We start from the raw sequence: 19,247 nt of genomic DNA on the forward strand, positions 1-19,247 counted from the left end.
GCAGGAAGGAGGGAGCTGGGGGCTATGTAAGGAGAATGCAGACTGCAGTTGGAAAATCTAAATGGTGATATTCTGGGGTAGGCTGTTCTTTGAGCCTGCTACTGCAGTTAAGTGTCGGCAGGGCTTTGCTGCAATAAGCATGTCAGCCTCTCGGGATTCCTAAAGTGCTCTGTAAACTTCACAGCAATAGGAAATATGCAGAGGGGTTGCATCCATCACTAAAATGCATCCACAGCTAGTGTGAAACATAGTAACTGCTTAGTGCCACACAGGAACTGTCCTTAGGGCAGCGAGAGAGAAGTGTCTTTCTAACTTGGAGGCAGAATGCAGTAGCGCAAATGGTGTTTGTGCAGAACATAGGGGCTGATACCACAGTCCTGGTTCGTGCCCTTGTTCCCAAATAAAAGTGATTTGCCAGGAAAATGCTTTGCCTCTGTAACAGTCCAGCTCTAAGTTTCTTAGCTTCTCTGGAAAATGGTATATCCACAACCCAGCGTGCTCTCTGCCATAACCTTTTGTTCATTACTGATGCAGAGAGTGAGTGCCAGCTATTGAATCAGTGTTGGGACCAAGCTAAAGGTCAGGATTGTGTCTACAAACATAAAAGCAAGCGTGACCTCTTCTTCTTTCTGAAAGTGCTAATATGTGGAGGTGTAAAAGTTCCTATCTGTGAATTATGCAGCCTTCACGTCAGGGTTGTGAAGCAAAACAGACAGGTAGGAAAAGGCAGTTTTCCAGTTGAGGAAAATCCCATCAAGGAACAGTGGGCACAGGCATACAGCCATTGTTACTCTCCAAGGTGGGAAAAAATGTGTTTCTGCCAGCAAGGGCAGACAATACCTGGGAGCAGTTTGAAAAGCCAGGCTAATTCTCATAGCTTGCTGGCCTCCGAGATAACGCTGTTACCTGTGGCCTGTATCCCACTGCAGAGATTTCCTGCTGCTGGTTTTTTTCCAGCTCACAGTCACTTTTCACAGTCTCTCTGCCTCCAGCAGCTTTTGAGCTAACTTTGCACTTCTTTAAACTCTTTTCTGCCTTTTGTAGTTTGACTTGTGTGATGGGGAACTGAATGCCTTGCATCTGTAGGGAAAGAGACATGCATGGACTTACATACCTTTGCTGCATGTTAAATGGAAGGATTTTGCCTCTGTTACTTGGGATTTCTCAATTGTTAAAACATTTCAGTGCCTGTCATTAGCAAAGGGGCATTAGGTTGACAGGACCAGCTTCTCAGTCTCCTGTATTTACTCAGTTCTGCTGAGCTTAATTGTAGTTGTAATCCACTGGGTCACCTGTGCTCCATCAGACACTTTTCTCTAAGGTTTTGTTTCATTAGAACTTGATTATAGAGCTAATTTCATTTTTTAAAGCCATCAAATTCAAGGCTGAGCTATGAATTTTCCTGTTAAACACAAAGATATCCCAGGTCTGTGCTGTGATTCAGCAGATTCTGCGCTCTCAGCCCAGGCTGTCACCATATCAGTGCTGTCAAATTAAGTAGCATCTTTGACTTTCTTTTCCTTAGCTCTTCTATCTGTAAAATGGAGACAGTGCTAATCTCTCATTTGTGTAACTCCATAATGTTTGTCCAGCACTTCAAAGATGCCAACTACAATAAAACTGCCAAGCACTAACAGGATTGATGATTTACACCCAAATTGCTCATTTTTGTGCTAAAACAAGATCACCTGAAAGATACTGCGGTTGGAACCAAACCAAAGAAGGGGGGAGGAGGAAACCATCTGTTACACAATAGCAGAAATATTTCAGGGCATTCGCCTGGGAAGCTCTGGGTGACGAGTTTGGAATATGAAGGCTTATTTATATGGATGGAGCTAATTTTCTCCAAGTTATTCATTTGTCACTTAGGGAATTACCTAATCTTACAAGAGACTCTAGGAGGAAAGATTCATTTATTCTTTGTCTTGTTCAGCTCCAGGCAAGCCTGAAGATGCTCTGCCTCTTCCAGTTCTGCTTTATTAACTGCTTCCATTAATAGAGCTTAAAGTTTGTCTTCTTCTGGATAAAAAGGGTTAATCTTGCTCATTCCCTCTCACCCTTTCTCCTCCTCTTTTTCTAGAGAGTTCTTTTTTTGGCTGTTTCTGTCATCTTCCCCCCTAATCTGCCACTATCTGAGGAATTCATTACATTTCAAATCAGAGGCCTTGCTGCATACATTAGCAGGTTTTAATAGACTTGCCACGACTCAAAAAGGAGGAAAAAAAGAGAGAAGATTTAAAACTCTTGTCTTGCCGAAAGCAGACAGATTGACTCAAAAATGACTCAGTCAATAAAAGATGAGTTTTGAAAAGGCTTCCCTCCGCTCAAAGGGAGCTCGTATTCCAGCGAATTAGGTTTTTCTAAGCCCACTGTCAGAAATTAATAATACATACAGCATGTAAAATGGATTTAGCCCTCTACAGCCTTATACAAACATATCTTTGACTTGCTAAATGTGACACAACTACCAGGATTTTCCAGCCTTTATCCCAGGAGTTTGTCATCTCTCCAGAATGATGACTTCAGTGGAATTTTTAAGCACATTAAAGGAAAATTGCTAAATAAGATTTTCATTAAGAATGTTTCTACTTCCCTCACCTTTTTTCTCCACCCAAACCTCCTCTATCAAAGCATTTTATCATTATCATTATTTGCAGTTAGATTATGCCAGAAGCTCTGGTTTAAACTCTAAAGCTAAAGAGTTCCTTTACTAGACTCTTCCAGTGGCCTTCCTTTGAAGGAAGAGACATTGAACCTTCTGCCTTGTAGCAGCAATCTGTCATTTGGGTATTGGGTTTTTCACTGCTGCTGCAAAAAGGCTTATAGGGCAGGAAAATATCTCTTTCTTAGAAAAAAGAAAGGGTTTCTGTCATATTAGATCTGTCCTCAAGTATTCTGTTGTGATTTGAGGTCTACCCCAGTGGTTCTGCTCACCTTGCTTAAGGTAATTTGAACATGCAGTGTGGAATCAGTCACCACTCCTGCTTGTTCCTCCACCAAAGTCCCTCAGCCGATAAGAGTTACAAGTGGTACTAATTTTAACCTCATGGGTGATTTGCCTTGATCCTTTATTCAAACTGCCCTTGTTCTGTGCTGGACAGAGCTCTAAGAACTGACAGACGTTGTCTTTAGCAGGTAGGTGTATACAGTGTTCTGTGTTGGCTGAATTTCTCTGTCTCTCTTTCTTCCAAATCCCGCTATCTTATTTCTTTTTCTTTTATAGATTTCTGAGTGCTTGGCTCAGTCCTGAAATCTTTTCTGCATTCTATCTTATTTCTAGTCCTTTTTCTCCATTATTTATTACAGATTACCTTTAAGTTAACGTTATAAAAGTCATTGCATGTCCTCACCTCCTCATGGATCTGTTCTGGCCCCTGGCTGCATTATTCTGCCTATTGGCTTTTTATTCCTATGCTTGCATGATGTATTGTGTGAATGTATGGCAGCAGCATGATGGCTGACTCTGGACTACATCCATTAGGTGATGTAGAGAAACTTCTTGAAATGCTGGTGAAGAAACAAACACACTAAAGTGCTCCATTTTGGACCATTATGTTCTGTACAGATGTTTCTTGGACTTGAAACAGGCAGTGCTCATGATTTTTTTAATACGTTTATAAACTGTATGGAAAGGCTGAGCTTGAAGCTGTTGCAGTACGCACCCAAAAATGCAGCTACTGTTTGTTCTTTCCCATCATCACAAACAGGAAACTTGCCCAAATTTCCTTGTGCTTCTCTAGCTCCAGAGAGGAGATCTCTAACCATGGGTGTAGGTGTTTAGAAACGCTTCCATCAAAGTAATGAAAACCATTTTTTCACAGAGGTGAAGGTAATGGGCTCCTTCAGCAAAAATATTTCACTTTATAAGTAATTTCTGTTTTATCTCCAGGGGCAGACTGTTCGATTGGGATTTGGGGGTTTTCCTAAATACAGTTTTGATATGTAACTAGAAATAACCTGTCCTCAAAGGTAATAGTAGTAGACCATCACTTTATTGAACAGCATTTTCCTTATTGCTGAAGAAGTTTGGGTGCCTGGATCCCTTGGTCCTTCTTGCACAGGCATGGACTCTACTTACTAATTTCTGTCCAAGAGCAGTGAGTAATTGCTTACCTGAAATGAGATGAGGCTTCTGCTCATCTTCACTCATGAACATCACCCAAGCAAATGTTGGCTTTTGGGTTGTGTTGTAAGATACAACCAGAGATTACACAGGAATCCCAGGAAGAGGGAACACTTGTCTATGGTGCAGATGTTTGGTTCTCAGTGCTTAAAAAGTGTTGGAAGAGCCAAACATGCAAGACCTAGAAATCAGGTGGATTTTTGCAACTGGAAAGAGGTTCTTGAGTCATTCTTCCTTAAGGTCTTTTATTTATATCATACCAAGTTCCTTCCCAGGATAAGATCCCAAAGTTAATATCCTTTCATCTTGTGTCATAATCAGGACCTTTTAGTTCTCTTTGAAGATATGCTTCTTATGTTGTTATGGAGATGAATGAATTGAAGGGAACAGGCTTGACTGTTCTTCTAGTTTTGTGTTTGTTTCCAATTTAGTTTGGTTTTTTAATCTGTTCCATGTTCTCTTGACTTGGAAAAGGAATTTTCCTGGTGAATATTATTTCACTTTAGCTTCCAGCTGCCATGCTGGGACACAGGCACCCAATAATCTCCTTAGGAATAATTGCTGGTGTCTTTTCAGATCATTTTTGTGAAAGGTGACAAACTACTTGCCACAGTGAGATGTTAATAACATAGAGATGCCCTTTGTTTGAAAGCTGGTGCAGAAATTACCCCATGCAGTTGTTGGAAAGTCAAAGTTGTAATGATAAGAAATGAGGAGCACATCCATTCATTTGCATATAATTCCAGGCCTTATGTGTTGTCTTTTGTGTAAACCATACAATTTCTGGCATGCTTGGGAATGTGCCCTCATAATAGAGAGGGACAGGAACATGGGCTTGCTCTGTGCATGGATCAGGTTTAAAGAGATGTCATCTACTAAAGAGGAGGGGTAGAAAAGAAGCAAACATGATCTGCAGGAACTACATGGAGGAAGTAGGCATGGATGTTTAATGAATGAAGTTGTCGGTCCAGCTCAGGAGAAACTACATCCTGATGACCCCTCTGAGTAGGCATCAAGAAAAGGGGAGAATCCATCTCCTTCTAGGTGTGTATCGAGCTGAACTTTCACTGCATCTGCCCTGAATCACAGCTGAGACCTATTGCACGTTTTCCTTGTAGCTCTTGGAGTCAGAGGCTGCTCAACTATCCTTTTCCCAGCCAGATACACTACAGGTACCCAAGGTGGACATCTTTCTCTATGACACTGCAATTAAACTCTTCAAACTGCAGCTGAGGGCTTTCTGGCATGTTCCCAGTGTAGGTTTCTCAGCTTTTTCATTAAAAGTTGATTCTTTTTTAAACAAAGGGCACACGTATCTGTGTTTCTTGTGATTTACAGTCAGGGAGGTCCATAAATACTTGGTTTGCCCTTTTTCTTCTTGCTTCTCCGTCAAGGAAGCTAGAAATTCTCTGTGAGTAGCCAGTCAGTCCCGATGATGAACTTAACAATTAGAGCCTTAGTGCCCATCTTCCCAAATTTCTAATAAAATTGCATGAATATTTAACACCCAATTATTAAATATTTAAAAATTTAAAACGGATCTGGCTTGGAATTTAGCGTGTGATGAATAATTCAGGATCAGGAGAGGAGAGCTGGCACTTGGGCTGAGACAGATGTTACCTTTCTCATCTCTCTGCCCGGAGATGGCTTTGGTGTTCCTCCAGGCTTGGGAAGGTCTGTGGGCATTGCCTGGAGTCTTCAAGCCTTTACCTCTTGCTCCAGAACATTAGCACAAGGTTAAGGGAAATAACCCTCCTGATCTGTAATAACGCTTCAGACCTCTGTGATGGAAACGTGAGCTCCAGAGGCTGGAATAATGTGATTGAAAGCCTGGTTATCCAGGAGATGGCTCTGTTTCCAAACATCTTTCATGCTTCAGGGAAAAAAGATTGCTTGTCTTTACATCTGTGTCACATTCCTGCAGTTTTGTTATTTGAAACCTTTTCTTCCCGTCTTGCTCTTCTGCTGTTCTCCATGCTGAACCGGTGTTTCATTCAGCTTCAGCACAATCATCTTTAAAGGATTGTTTTCATAAAGTGGACACCCGAAAATGAAGTAGAACATGAAAAATATGCCAATAAAACGAGGGCAGAGCCACTGTCCTGTGAGAGGAGGTCCAGGGCACTCAGAAGAATGCACAGAGGAAATGTGTGGTGTGATTTTTGAGCAGAGTAAGTACCTTTGGGGCCTGCTGTAAGAGCACAAAGAGCAAAGAGGAGGATTTGGGGAAGGTTTGACTAGTTGGCATCCATAGTGCTTTCAGGCCAAGAGCAATATGATTGCAGTGGCAACACTTGAAAACTCTATTAAAGCGATAAACGGGGGTTAAAAAACGATTGAATAGAAGGAGTGGAGGCTTTGTAGAGCTTAATTTCCTTCGGTACAAAAGCCCTAAAACAAACTCCACAATCTTCTCCCATTAAAAACACAAATCAGGTGGCATGCTGCAGAGACCTGCCTTCATCTGTTGCAATTGTACTTCCATCCCGCTGTGCTGGCTAAACTGGTGTGTATTTTCCCATGCCCCTCCAGCCTGCCTCACACACTGCGCACAGCAGAATCACTTCCATTAGCACAGGCCATGGGAACAAATGAAATGCCAGGCTGGCCTTTCAGCAGAGCTGCTGTTTACGTAGAGGATGGAGGCACTGGGCTTTGTCTCCAGAAAGTGAGTTCTGGAGATGGCAATAGTGTTATAATGTTAAGAAGAGAGGCAGTTCATGGGTAGAAGGGATTTAGTTCCATGCAGCGGCATGGGCTTATTTCTAACCACGCTCCAGATAGTCAGAGGATCTGCAGGGTTTAGAGTTCGGCCTCTGCATCGCAAATAAGAACTTAAAGATGCCTACGTGGTGCCCTGTCCCATCTCAGACTCTGTCTTACACCACATATTTAGTTGATAAGCTGCTTTAGAAATGGGAGAAATCTCTTCAGGTGTTACTTCTATATTTAGATCCATCTGTCTGCAAAGCTACGATATCTTTATGCAGGGAAGAGAGGGAGACTAGATACTCTAAGTGACATAATCTTGGACACTATCACGAGTCAAAATAGCATTTCCATGAGTCTCAGCTTCAGAATTCGAGCATAAAAAATTCCTGGAGTAAGGGCAAAACAGCTTTGCTCCGGGGAAAGCTTGAAATCATCTCTTGCCAGTGGTGAAAAGCTCCTGTTTGTAGCCTCGGTGAACATCATTAGCTAATAAACTGCAAAGCACTCTCTAATGCATGATTGAATATTGTCCACCCTGCATTGTGAATGACTATAACTCCTGCAAGAAATCTTCACTTTGAGAGGGAACAAACAAATATTCCTGGAGTGGTTTTCATGTGTTTGTTTTAATAGCAGATGTTGGCTGCTGTTTCAGAGGTTTAAATAGCTTCCGGTGTGTTGGGGTAGGAGTAATAGTGGTGATGTGCCAGTGGAAACAGAATAATGGGCAGAGCACAGGGGGAGGTGAGCAGACAGGGAGTAAATTAGATGCTTCTCAGACCACCCCACGTAATGAACAGTGCGTATTACATATGTTAATTATATAGTCCCTGGGATTAATGCTTACATTAGACACTTGAGCAGTTTCGAGACCACAGAAGTGATGCCCCTTCCTCAGACAAGCAATGCAAAATGTGCCCCTGTTCTTGCTACCAGACTTCCTTTGCGCTGCAGCCCATAAAAAATCCCAGTGACTTTCTTTATACCTGGAAAACAGGTAGACTGGAAGGCTTGTGCCTGATACATGCTGGCTTGTTCTAGAGTATGAAGATAACTACTTTCCTGTGAACTCAAGTGACACAGTCTATCTGTATTTTTAAGGTGAGGCTATTTTTTGCATCTGAAGTTAATGACTAGCTCCAGCTTCTGACTGACATCACTTTGTTCTGGGAAGTGCTCTTGGTCTATAATTGCCATATGGAAGGGAAATGTGGATAGATCATTTGAGGGATGGAGGGAGATGGCTTCCTGGTCAGCTCACGATTTATGAACAGTGTGACAATTCTAACCTCCAAATGGTTTGTGCCGTATCATACTAATCGGTAGATTCCACCTTGGGCAATAAAATAGCTCTCCTGAGGTTAATTTATCCTGTGTCTGGGATGAGTGTTGCCATCCCCACTGAGTTCTGTATTGCTGCTGCTCACATCAGTTAAACCAGTAAGTTTAAAGCTACCCAAGGTCTTTTTACACAACACTTCACTGCCTTCAGTGAGAGCAACACGAGCTGAGCTGAGCTTCCTAAAGCCCGCTTGTTTCCTGCTTTCCCCCACTCAAACAGCTTTGCCAACAAGGAGAAGAAGCACACAGAAGGCTGGAATCCCCAAGAGGAGCCTTTGCTCAGTGTTGGTCATCTGCCAGGGCTGAATCCTGTACACAGGCCAACTTCAAGTGTGATTGTGAGTTTTGAAACCTTGCATGATAATCTTACTGTTATCAGAAGAAGAAAAGAACCCTTTACTTAATTCTAATTGATATTATATGTGTGTGTAGGTACTACAAGAGAAAGTTCATCCTCTTCCATCGTGTTTCATAGGAACGTTCTGGTCCTCAGTGTCCTGTTTCTTTCACCCTAGCCTTCTGGTGTCCTTTGCTACTTTGTTATCTAAGGATAAAGGTTAATTGTGGACTTCTTTCCAGGAAATTATAACCTTGGAAAGATAACGTGGGTTGTCTGAAATGGGGGCTTCAGACAGCCAGCTTCATTGAAGAGGAACACAGGAAATGTTCTTAGTGGAGGGTTCTTGGGCAGTGCAAGGGCTGTAGCTGGCCATGGTGCTGGAGACCTTTACTGATGATATGCTGCCTTTGAAAACTCTTCCCTGAGCTGCTGGAAGGGCAAGTGATGGCTGGAGGAGGGGACTGGGAGGTGCACTGAGCCATATGGTACGTGCAGGGTTTAAAAATAAACCACTGTTGACTGATCAAATAAATACCACTTAGGTTGAAAATTGAACAGCCAGTGCAGTCTGTTGAATATAAAACTGTTTTTACCTTCAAGAAAAGTTATAATTCATGGTCGTAATGTCACAAATTACAAGTTCTGCAGGGAGCGGTGTGAGCCTGCCAGACTGTAAGGTCGAGTAAGGGTGGCATGGGGCTGCCGCACTGGCCGGGCTGCATGGTCACGCTCCCCCAGGGCATAAAACACACCTATAAAATCTAGCAAAGCGAATTTTATTTCTCAAAAGCAATGGTCATAAACTTGCCTACATCAGAAAATGCTCAGCTCTTCTTCTATTAGGCTTTATTTAATACAATACAATTTACTTTTATATTGTGTCCTTCACAGAATAGCACAGAATGCTTTTTTTTTTTCCCCAGACAGTGTTCCTCATAAACTAAAGCTGGAAGAGAAAATTTCAGCTCTGGGTTGGAGCAGGGGAATGACTGGAAGGAGTTCAGGTGCAGAAGGGTGGTGGTAGAGTTACAGAGAGTGGGATGGGAAGGACAGACCTGAAATAGGAGGGTGTAATTAAATAACAGGTTGGAGGTACAAGTGGGGGTGATTGATGAGTGGCATTGCATAGCAGGCGCAGCATTATGGAAATGGAGAGAAGCAGCTTGTGTAGGTGGGAGAGAATAAAGGTAATTGTAGCCTTTCTTTTTGGAATTGAGAAAATAGCATTTCCTCTTCCCATTATAGACCCTGGGTGAGCAAGATGGTACTGGCATCCCTTCTGTATGCTGGGAACAAGGGCACATAGTGATAGGAAAAGGGGGAATGGTTTTAAAGTGAAAGAGGGGAGATTTACATGAGACATTAGGCAGAAGTTCTTCCCTGTGAGGGTGCTGAGGCGCTGGCACAGGGTGCCCAGAGAAGCTGTGGCTGCCCCATCCCTGGCAGTGTTCAAGGCCAGGTTGGACCGGGCTTGGAGCAACCTGCTCTAGTGGAAGGTGTCCCTGCCCATGGCAGGGGGTTGGAGCTGAATGAGCTTTAAGGTCCCTTCCAACCCAAACCATTCTGTGAAACAAAATCAGCAGTTTGTTGTTTAAATAGAGCAGGGTTGGTAAAAGTACAGCATCCTTCATAGCAATGTTGGGTGGCATCTGTCCGAGGCGTTCTGGATGGGAATTCATGTGTAAATACTTCACGTGTAAATATGTGTGTTGGACTGAGTGACCCCCAGACATGTTACTAAGGGAAAATAACCTTTAATGGAGAGTTAGAAAGGACTTCAGGCCTTTGTGAGAGAGAGACAGATTCTAGCTGGGATCACAACTGAATTAATGCTGCTACATGGCTTATGGCATCTTTCAGGATGGGCAGAACAAATTTGTGTTTTCCTGGAAAAGAGTAGTGATACATTTAATTTCATGCTACTTTCGGCATGCTGAGAGCCACATTGTTTCCTCCTCTTTCCCTGCGGTTAAGCGTGGATTTGGTTTCCTTTGGTGTACAGACTGCTATTGCTATTGATTGACCTCGCTGAACTCGGAGCAAGAGCCAAAGCTGTGGTATTTCCAGGCAGCTGTGAGCGTTTTCAGATGTAAGGAGTGTAAAGGCAATGGCATAAAAAGCAGTGACATTTTCGATAAGAGACCAAAAAAAGCCCAACTCATATTTTATTTATTTACCCAAAATAGTTGGAATTATTCATTAAAGTCGATATAAGTGTGTGAAAATACAAGGTGTTTCAAGAAGCAGCATCATTAGGGGAAAATTAATCATTTGGCACTATTAATTTTGTAACAGCTTAATGACTTTTTTCAGGGAGAGCTTTTTTGCCCCCATCAAACTTTTCAGGACAAGCAACTTTTTGTACAGTTTCTTGGCCTGAAAACAAAGGAGATGGGGCAGTGTGTTTTCCGTATATATTCCTGTTCTCTCTGCTCCCATTTATGTTTCTTCTACACAAGGTAAACAGCCAGTCATTATCCCTGACCAAGGCATAGCCTGCCAAATCTCGTGCTTATTTTCCCAGTTCTTACTTGTTTCATTAATGCTTCAGTGAGGGATGCTTTGGTATCACTTCTCTGGGATGAAGGATGTTTGTGTGTGACTTACCCCATCCATGGCTTCTGCAGAGCTACAGCTTCTGTCGCCTGTTTTATGCAAGTGTAACAGGGTCGAGCACAGGAACTCAAACGGGTACTTTAAATGCAGGGATTTTAGTTTTCAAACACGGTCTTTTAAAGATTTAATGAAATCTAATTCTCCAGAAGTTGTGAAAGATCTTAAAGGATCAAAACGTTCAGTGTTCCGCAGATGGAATCGGTAATGCTGCTCTGTTAATGCAACTCATACGGTCTCCCTCTGTTCAGTGGTCTCTGTGGCTGTGCCTTAAACGTTGCTCTGAAACACACTGAGTTGCACTCGTGCAAGCGATGACTTTTAAATCAATTTTTCCTGACGGTGCAGGAAATGTGGTGGGAATTAGTACTATTTAGGTGAGGCTTAAGAATTAGCACCATCACATCTCTGAATTCAGATTCAGAGCAAACAATGAGCTGCCTCTTAGCTTAACATCTGTACTTGGTGGGGGAAATATTAGAAAGATTAATTGCTGAACCCAAGGCAGTGCATATGCTGCTTGTGCTGTTCTCTAGGTGCAGGGAATCTGCAGTGCCAGGGCCATACATGGACACATCCATGGTGCAGAGAGGCGACACAGGTACCCAGTACCTAAAATGAGCATACTCTGCCAATTTAGACACCCCAGAGTGCCTGAGGCATCAGTGTGGGGCTGGCTGATACGACACAGAACCTCCAGAAGTGAGGTAAGGAAGCTCTGAAAAATGTCCTGGGGCATCTCATATGGCTTTGTTTCAGCAGTGGGATCCCATCCTACGTTCTCAAATCTCAGGTTACCTTCCTATCAAGTTGCTCTTCTTGTGAGTCCTCCTCACAATGTGGCTTCTTGGTTGAGCTGCCAGAGCCCTCAGTGGAAAGCAGGGGAGTAAACAAAGTCCTAAGTGCTGTCCCGAGTTAACCTGGGAATAGCCCCTAGTTGGATTTTTTCCATGGGATAAATAGTGCAGGAGGTGGTGGCAGCAGTTGCTGTAACTGTACTGAGGACTGCAGTTGAATTGGGTCTAAAGGAAGAGTGATCTCTGTTTTACAATCAGGGTCCAATGGACCTTTCACTGCGGGCAGCTGCAAACTCAAGTATTCCTGTCGTGTCCCTGTGCCTGCTTGTTTCCTTCTGCCCCATCCGCAAGCTAAAGAAACACTGTTTGGGAATTGCTAATGGAGCTATGAAGGGGATGACAAGGCTTTATCCCATCCCTGGCAGGTGCTGGCACATTTGGCTGCATCTACATTAGCAGTTACCGAGTTCAGCACATTGTGCCAGTGGCTGACACAAGGCATCTCTAACAAGGGGATGAGTTTTTTCATGCAGATGAATTCCTTCAGCCAGGATGGCTGACACAGTAATACACCAGAACTGCCGCAGGCAGCGGAAAGAGGGCCAGGAGGAACAACAGGGAAGAGGTGGGGGCATGCTCTTCAGAGCGAAGGCTTGCTAGTCCTTCAGTTAAATTGAAAAGCTTGGGATTTCTTGCATAAAACACTGATTCAAGTTTCCTTTTTCACCCTGAGAGTAGTGAAGGCAATCAGTTGCCATCAGTTAGTTGCTATTCTAGATTCACATGGTTGTGGTCTAGCTAGTCCAGTTCTAACCTAGTTGAGTGCCTACTTGTTGGGTAAGTGATAAGGCTGCAAGCCAACCTGTATGAGGATGCTCATGATGGCTTTTAGCAGTACTAAGTCTGAGAAATAAAACAGTGGACAAGGCGCTAACTCTTCATGAATAATGAAAGCTGTTCAAGGAGTTCATGAATTAGGGTGCCATCCACCTCCAAGGTTATAAAAGTCAGGAAATGCAGCCTCTGAGATGCGGTAGGAAAAGGCAGATTTACTTTTCCAAGGCTAGACTGCATTTATTAGGGAAAAAAATACTGCCCTTGGACATGTGCTATATATTAAAGGCAGTGCTCTCTGACAGTGACGAAAGGTTATTTACCACTGCAATGTGGTCACTGAATTTTTACTTTCATATATAGGATTTTCTCCTTAACAGTTGCGTGGCCGAATGAAGACTGTGAGGATATTGAGGTCAGAGCTGCCAATTAACCTCCTGATTTCAAAGGCTGATTACTTGATTAATCAAAGACCAGACCCAAATGAGATAATGGGAAGAAGGTTCTAACAGTCCCAGGAAGGGCTGAGTTAATCACACAATGGTGAGCTTGGTATGAATGGGAATGTGTGTGGTCAGGAAATGCAAAGCCTTTTCAAGCTTATGAGAAGGAGCACTATGTAAGACTTTGGGCCTGTAAGCAGGATTTGGGTACTCTATATACCTTATATCCTTGAGCAATTGGTGGGTTCCCTATATTAGCTGCGGGGATACCAGGACTAAAGGGCATATTTTGCTTGTGCATCATCTCCACAAGCCACTCAGGAAGGTGGTGCTGAATTAACCATAGGTAAGGAGTTGGCCAGCATTAACTCTCCTTATGTGGATGCTTTCACTCAGAAGTAAAGGGACATGTAGTTCTCTTTAACCGTTAAAAGAGATCTCATTCTTGCCTGGGGATTAAACTGAATTGGATTAAGGCCGAAGTACTTCTGAGTAGGGCCACCCTCAGTGGCATTTAAGGCACTTTAACTTAACACATTGAATTATTCTTTTGTCCTACATGGAACACCTCACTAAAGCAGTGCCAAAGATAAGAGGAGCCTGGCTTCCTTCCTTGTGGGCTTGCAACTACTCAGGGGTGAATCACAGGCAAGTCCATGGCCTTAAAGTTACCATCCTCCACTGGAGCCAGTGGAAACACTTCTCAGTTAAATACTCAAACAAAAACCTTTCCAGCTTGCTTGGGAAACAGCAATACCTTAGCACAGGCTGTATAAGCCCAGCCCCAAATCTTCCTTCATACTCAGGCAGTCACCTTGCACTGAAGTTTCTGCTGTCATACTGTTGGACCCTGAACTAGCTAAAATAAAGACCTGTGGCCCACATGTGCTGTAATTGTATCTCTGATCACAGAACAGACAAAGCCTTAATCCTCAGAATGACAAAGAGGTATCTGAGGGAGGAAGTCTATTTGTTTGCTGTTAGAAAGAATCCGGTTTTCTTCCTAACCCTGGTCTGCAGTGTTGATAAAACAGCCTGACTTGGGAGACATCTCTAGTGTATATTAAAGTAAAGCCTATCTCTGTAATTAATGGGGGGATAAATCGAGGTCTAATTACTCGGAAGGCACCTTGGGTGAAAGATTCATGGTAATTGTTGTGTATCCTCTTGAAGGATTCACAGTTACTGGCAGCTCCCTTTGTAGCAGTAAAATACGGGGTGAGTGGCAGGCAGTCTCCCAGGACTGCTCTTCTAGGGACTAGTCCAGTTAAGGTAGCAAATGCAAAGAGGCAGTGGTGCTCTTCAGGCTTTTTATCACACTAAAACCCCCTTCCTGAATCTTGAGGGATCCCTAAGCAGTGTGTCAATGTGAGATCAAAGCACTTACAGTCAAATCAAGAGTATGTTGGAGGAGATTTCCCTCTTGAAGCAACTGGGGCGGGAGAGCAGTATCCTCCTGATGCAACCTTACAGAGGCATATTTCTTACCATTTTTCCACTTTCCTGCTTCAGTAGAGTAACACCTTTCTCTTGGGTTCCATGTAGAAAATGTATGCATGTTGAAATGGATGCTATGGTATTGAATTTTGTAGTATGGTGTTAAAAAGCTAGCTGAGCAAAAGAAGAATCCATCCCACCAAGACATGTCTGTTCCTTATTTCCCAGTTTGTTATCCTTTGGTCTGCTGGGGCCCGGAGGAGAGGAATCTGGTTTGCCTGTTTCTTTACTCTGCCTGCTTAATTCACTTCTTAGAAATGTAATTAACCTTTTCCATTCACTTAGTTTGGGTAGCACTGTAAATACAGCACAAGGGCTCTGTGCTGATGACATATAAGAATGTACCCATTTCCTTCCCTTACACAGAGCTGAAGAAGCAAGTGGAAAGTGCAGAACTGAAGAACCAGCGTCTGAAAGAAGTTTTCCAGACCAAGATCCAGGAGTTTCGCAAGGTGTGCTACACGCTGACAGGCTACCAGATCGACATCACGACTGAGAACCAGTACCGGCTCACCTCCATTTATGCTGAGCACCAAGGGGACTGCCTGCTTTTTAAGGTAGGTCCGCACACCCCTTGCTGCACTTGCTTCTGTGGGTTCGTGGTTTTCAGCATGCCAGAATGTATTTGCTCTTTCCCAGCGATCGGACTGGAAAATCACTGCCCCCCTGCTATGTGACAGGGTGCTCCTTAGGAGCAAAGTAAAGATCCTTTCTTCTTTTAAAAAATGACTCTAGAAGGTTTGACATCTGATCTCCCACTTACGTATCAAAGTAAGGAATAAAGAGAAGAGACTATATGTGCATAATACCTAAGGCATCTGGCCTTGCACTTCACCTCTTTGTATTTCCGGTTATATACGCTGCGGCAATAAAACCTTATGTAACATCAAGGTTTTATCCTTACTTCACCACGAGATATATGTCCTTACTGCCTTTGCTGTCCTCTAGCTTGTCTGCGTGTCATCATCTTGTCTTTATGTAAATTGGAATCCCTTTTGAGCAGCAACTCATCCTTGTGTGTGTGAAGTGCCATTTATGTGAACAGCACAGATGAGTAGCAATAACAATCTGTCTTCTGTCAGTCTGATGCTTTTATTGGTCTATCTAGGTGGTCTGAGGTTGGCTTGTGGCTTGATAGATGCTGTTTTTCTTCTGTTACCTTCCAGCTAGCACAGTTGAGCTGGTGCAGTAGAGAGCAGAGGTGTGACATTAGAGTCACCAAGCTGTTAAGTCCTTTCATTGCATTGGTTCAAGTGTCAACAGCCCCAGTTTACAGGTCAGCAGGAGTACTTTCTCCTTCTCAGTGGCAAACACAATTAGCATCTAAAAATAGTACCTGTCCCCACTGATCCCCCTGCGGTGAGTCTCATTATGAGAAGGATGAAGGCTTGGGAGGCGTTCAGTGTAAGAGAACTTTACAAGCAGGAGCTGAAGAAGTTCTGTTTCTGCAGACCTACAGCTGTGTGCCAGGTATCGATTGCTGCAGTATTGTTTCTCCACGTGACAGGACAAATGTTTTCTGTTCTGCAACTTTAGAGCCTGAGAAAAAAACCACAACAAACCAATAAATAAAACAAGTGAGGGTAAGTAGAAGACAGCACCTTGGATCCTTAGTAAAAGTAGGAAAATATCCCCAAACCACTTGTATTACTTGGCCTTATGAGGGTTCTGGACTGAGACAAATGGAAGCAAGAAAAGAAAGCTCAGAGTCCAGGGAGGAGAATATCTGTTGGTTTTAAAGTACTGTCCTTGAATCCTGAAAACAGTTCTCTGGTGAGACGGTGCAGTGCTGTTGGCTCTGTCACCTCCATCTGTAGTGTTGAATGCTTAGTGAGTGAAACTTCAGCAGACTCCTGGAGATATCTGTCAGGTGCTATGGCCAGACAGAACAACTAACAGTTCTTTCTGTGTCATAGGAAGGATGGTGTGTTTGGACAAAGTAAGAGAACAAGAGAAAATTGCATGCTGGCCAACGAACAATAACTAGTATCTTGATAGTTTGTCTCCAGTAGAAACAAATTCTTCATGTCATGGCAATAGAAATAATTTGCATGCAGGAGAGTGAATAATTAAAGTACAGGTTCCTCTCCAAACACTCCTTTTTCTTCTCAAAGCCAAGGGTGGGTTGCTTATTGATTCAAGGAATTCCTCAGCTTCTCTTACTTCACACACACCTCTTCAGATAGCAGAAGCAGATTTGCTAATCAGAGCCTGAGCAACAAAATCTCGGACTCCTTCTCCCTTTTCAGTACATTGCAAACAATTCCCACTGTCTGCAGCTTAGAATAGCAGTAGAAAATAAACAACAAATTATTTCCTTGCTGAGTCCAAGCAGCTGGTCCTCATGTATGTACCAAGGCTTGAAACCCGGCTACAGCTTCCAGAGAGGTTGTGTGTTTATGCTGTGGAATTTCTGAGCCATAGCAGACTGTGGGTGTTTGTGTGTATTTCATTAACCCAGAGAGGTCACAAAGCAGGGAATGCTATTTGTATTTATTCCATTCAAGCAATTTATGGAACAGGGTCTATATAATTAAACCGGAGAAATCCCCTGGCACTTTACAAGCTTCTGTAGTTTGCCTGCAAACTTTAGAGCATATTTCAGTAGTGCTGCTGGTGGCATTTAATTTTCAGGGAGGCTTCAGCAGCAAACATGCAGTAGGAGCTACTGTAATGTAACCCCTTCAAAGCTAAATGAAGATGAAAGATGTGCTTGATTTTTCCTGACCAAGGTATGGTAGGAGAGCTTATTATCCACATGCTGTATGTGTCCAGCCAACTCATGTTAATTGGCATTACAGCTTCAGTGAAGGGGTTAATCGCAGTGTCATGCTGTGAATATAGATGCATCTATAAATGAGCACTGAATTCCAATGAAACCATACCAGTATTTATTGGTGATCCGTATCGATGCAACAGATGAGCTCATCAACTTGAAGGATGTTCCAGTGATTTCCAGACCCTCAGTGTGTGAGTGCGTAGGCAGCAAGGTGCAGCTCAGACTTCACAGCTCTCGCTTGCTTGCTCTTTTATATTCTTTTAATTAAACACTGTGGAAAGCAGTGTTACAGATTCCTCACCAGAGTTTAGTTTCTGATGGTTTTTTTTTTTTGTGCTATGCAATGCATTATAGTTATTGGGGCACTTAACAGATTGGCATTCTGCTCTGGTTGCTGGTACATTAGACGTGTTAGGCCATGACAGACTTCGTGTTCTGCATAATGCTTGACTGGTGTGTCAAGATCAGCCCACCCATGAGATGGCCAAGAACTGCCTTGATTCCTTTATAACAATCCATTAAAGATACCTTTTAAAACAAACACACATCAGTGGGGAGCCTCAAAACCATTGTAGCCAGCTTGGAATTAAGCGGTGGTGAATCAGGATGTCATTGCTTGGCCGTGTGTACATCGTGCTGTTTACCCTTGTCTCTGGCTAGATCCTGAATGAGAGTAAGGAAATGAGGTCTTTAGAAAGGCAATGACAATTGTTTCAGACAAAGAAAGTCTTTTGGTAAATAGAGAGACTGGTCAAATTTGAAGAGGAAATGATTTGGAGACACTTGTACAAATGAACAAACACTGGAGAGAAATTGAATCATGGGCTCTTTCTTTCTATGTGCCTAAAGACACAGCCCCAGCCAAAGCATCGGAAGCCAATGAATTTAAAATGAAAAGAGTGGAAATCCTTTCATTTAATAGACCCTATGGCTTCAAGGTACTGCTGAGAGCAGGAATTCTGAAATGGTAAGATATCTTTGTGGACAAATAATAATAAGTAGTTTTACATTAAATATTTACATTTACCTTAAGCAAGGACATGCACAGCTCTCTGCATTGAGGTGTAAAGGAAACTTCTTGCTGCAAAGGTTAGGAAGAAAATTCCCATGCATGCTGCTTATTTTGGGGGTTGTGTCTCCATACGGCTTTGCTGCTGCTGTACCTGGCAACACTGAACTATGTCCTCTGGAAATACTTGGGAATGAAGGCTTAAGTGAAGAGAGAGCAAGAAGAGTGCTCAGAGAGAGAAATCTCTTTGTGCTTGATTATTCACTGTGCTTCAGGTAAAGTGTGATGTTTCCATTCTTGTGGCATGAATGTGGACTTTCTTGTTAAGATGCTGGACTGAAAAGGTAATCGATCTGACCCTGTGTAACAGCTACATCAAATCTGGCAGTGTCTGAAATCTTTGTGGTTTCAGATTCCTCTAGTTTCTCAGAAAGCAATGCTCAGATTTCTTAGTAATTCATATAGAAATTATTTGGGTCTAAGCTGCTTTGTAAAGAAGGTAAGGCTGACAAAATCTTTCCTGTATCACGGCGGTGTTATTTGAGCTCTTAAGTAGTCCTGGCGAAAAGGCTGCCTTTAGACAGATACTCTCTGTATCCTCAGAGCCCAGCCTTGCAGAGTACAGAATCCTCTCTGCTTCCAAATCTCACCCGTGGTGTTATTTCCTGTCAAAATTATCAAATAGAAACGCAAACCCCAGTGGTAATTCATTAAAGAGCATCCCCAAGTTGGGAGGCTTTATGCCTTGAAAGAGAATAC

General features: G+C 42.9%; 1 protein-coding gene across 3 annotated transcripts in view; it reads left to right on the forward strand.

The window, feature by feature from the left end:
• MAD1L1 (mitotic arrest deficient 1 like 1) overlaps positions 1-19,247 on the forward strand; it is a 296,765-nt gene that overhangs the window by 266,758 nt on the left and 10,760 nt on the right. For all 3 annotated transcript variants that reach the window (XM_080617371.1, XM_080617370.1, XM_080617372.1), the window contains one exon: positions 15,067-15,257. In XM_080617371.1, coding sequence (XP_080473497.1) covers positions 15,067-15,257 — 191 coding nt within the window. The remainder of the gene's footprint in view (positions 1-15,066; positions 15,258-19,247) is intronic.

Source organism: Psittacula echo, assembly GCF_963264785.1.
Source record: "Psittacula echo genome assembly, chromosome: 5".
Taxonomy (NCBI): domain Eukaryota; kingdom Metazoa; phylum Chordata; class Aves; order Psittaciformes; family Psittacidae; genus Psittacula; species Psittacula echo.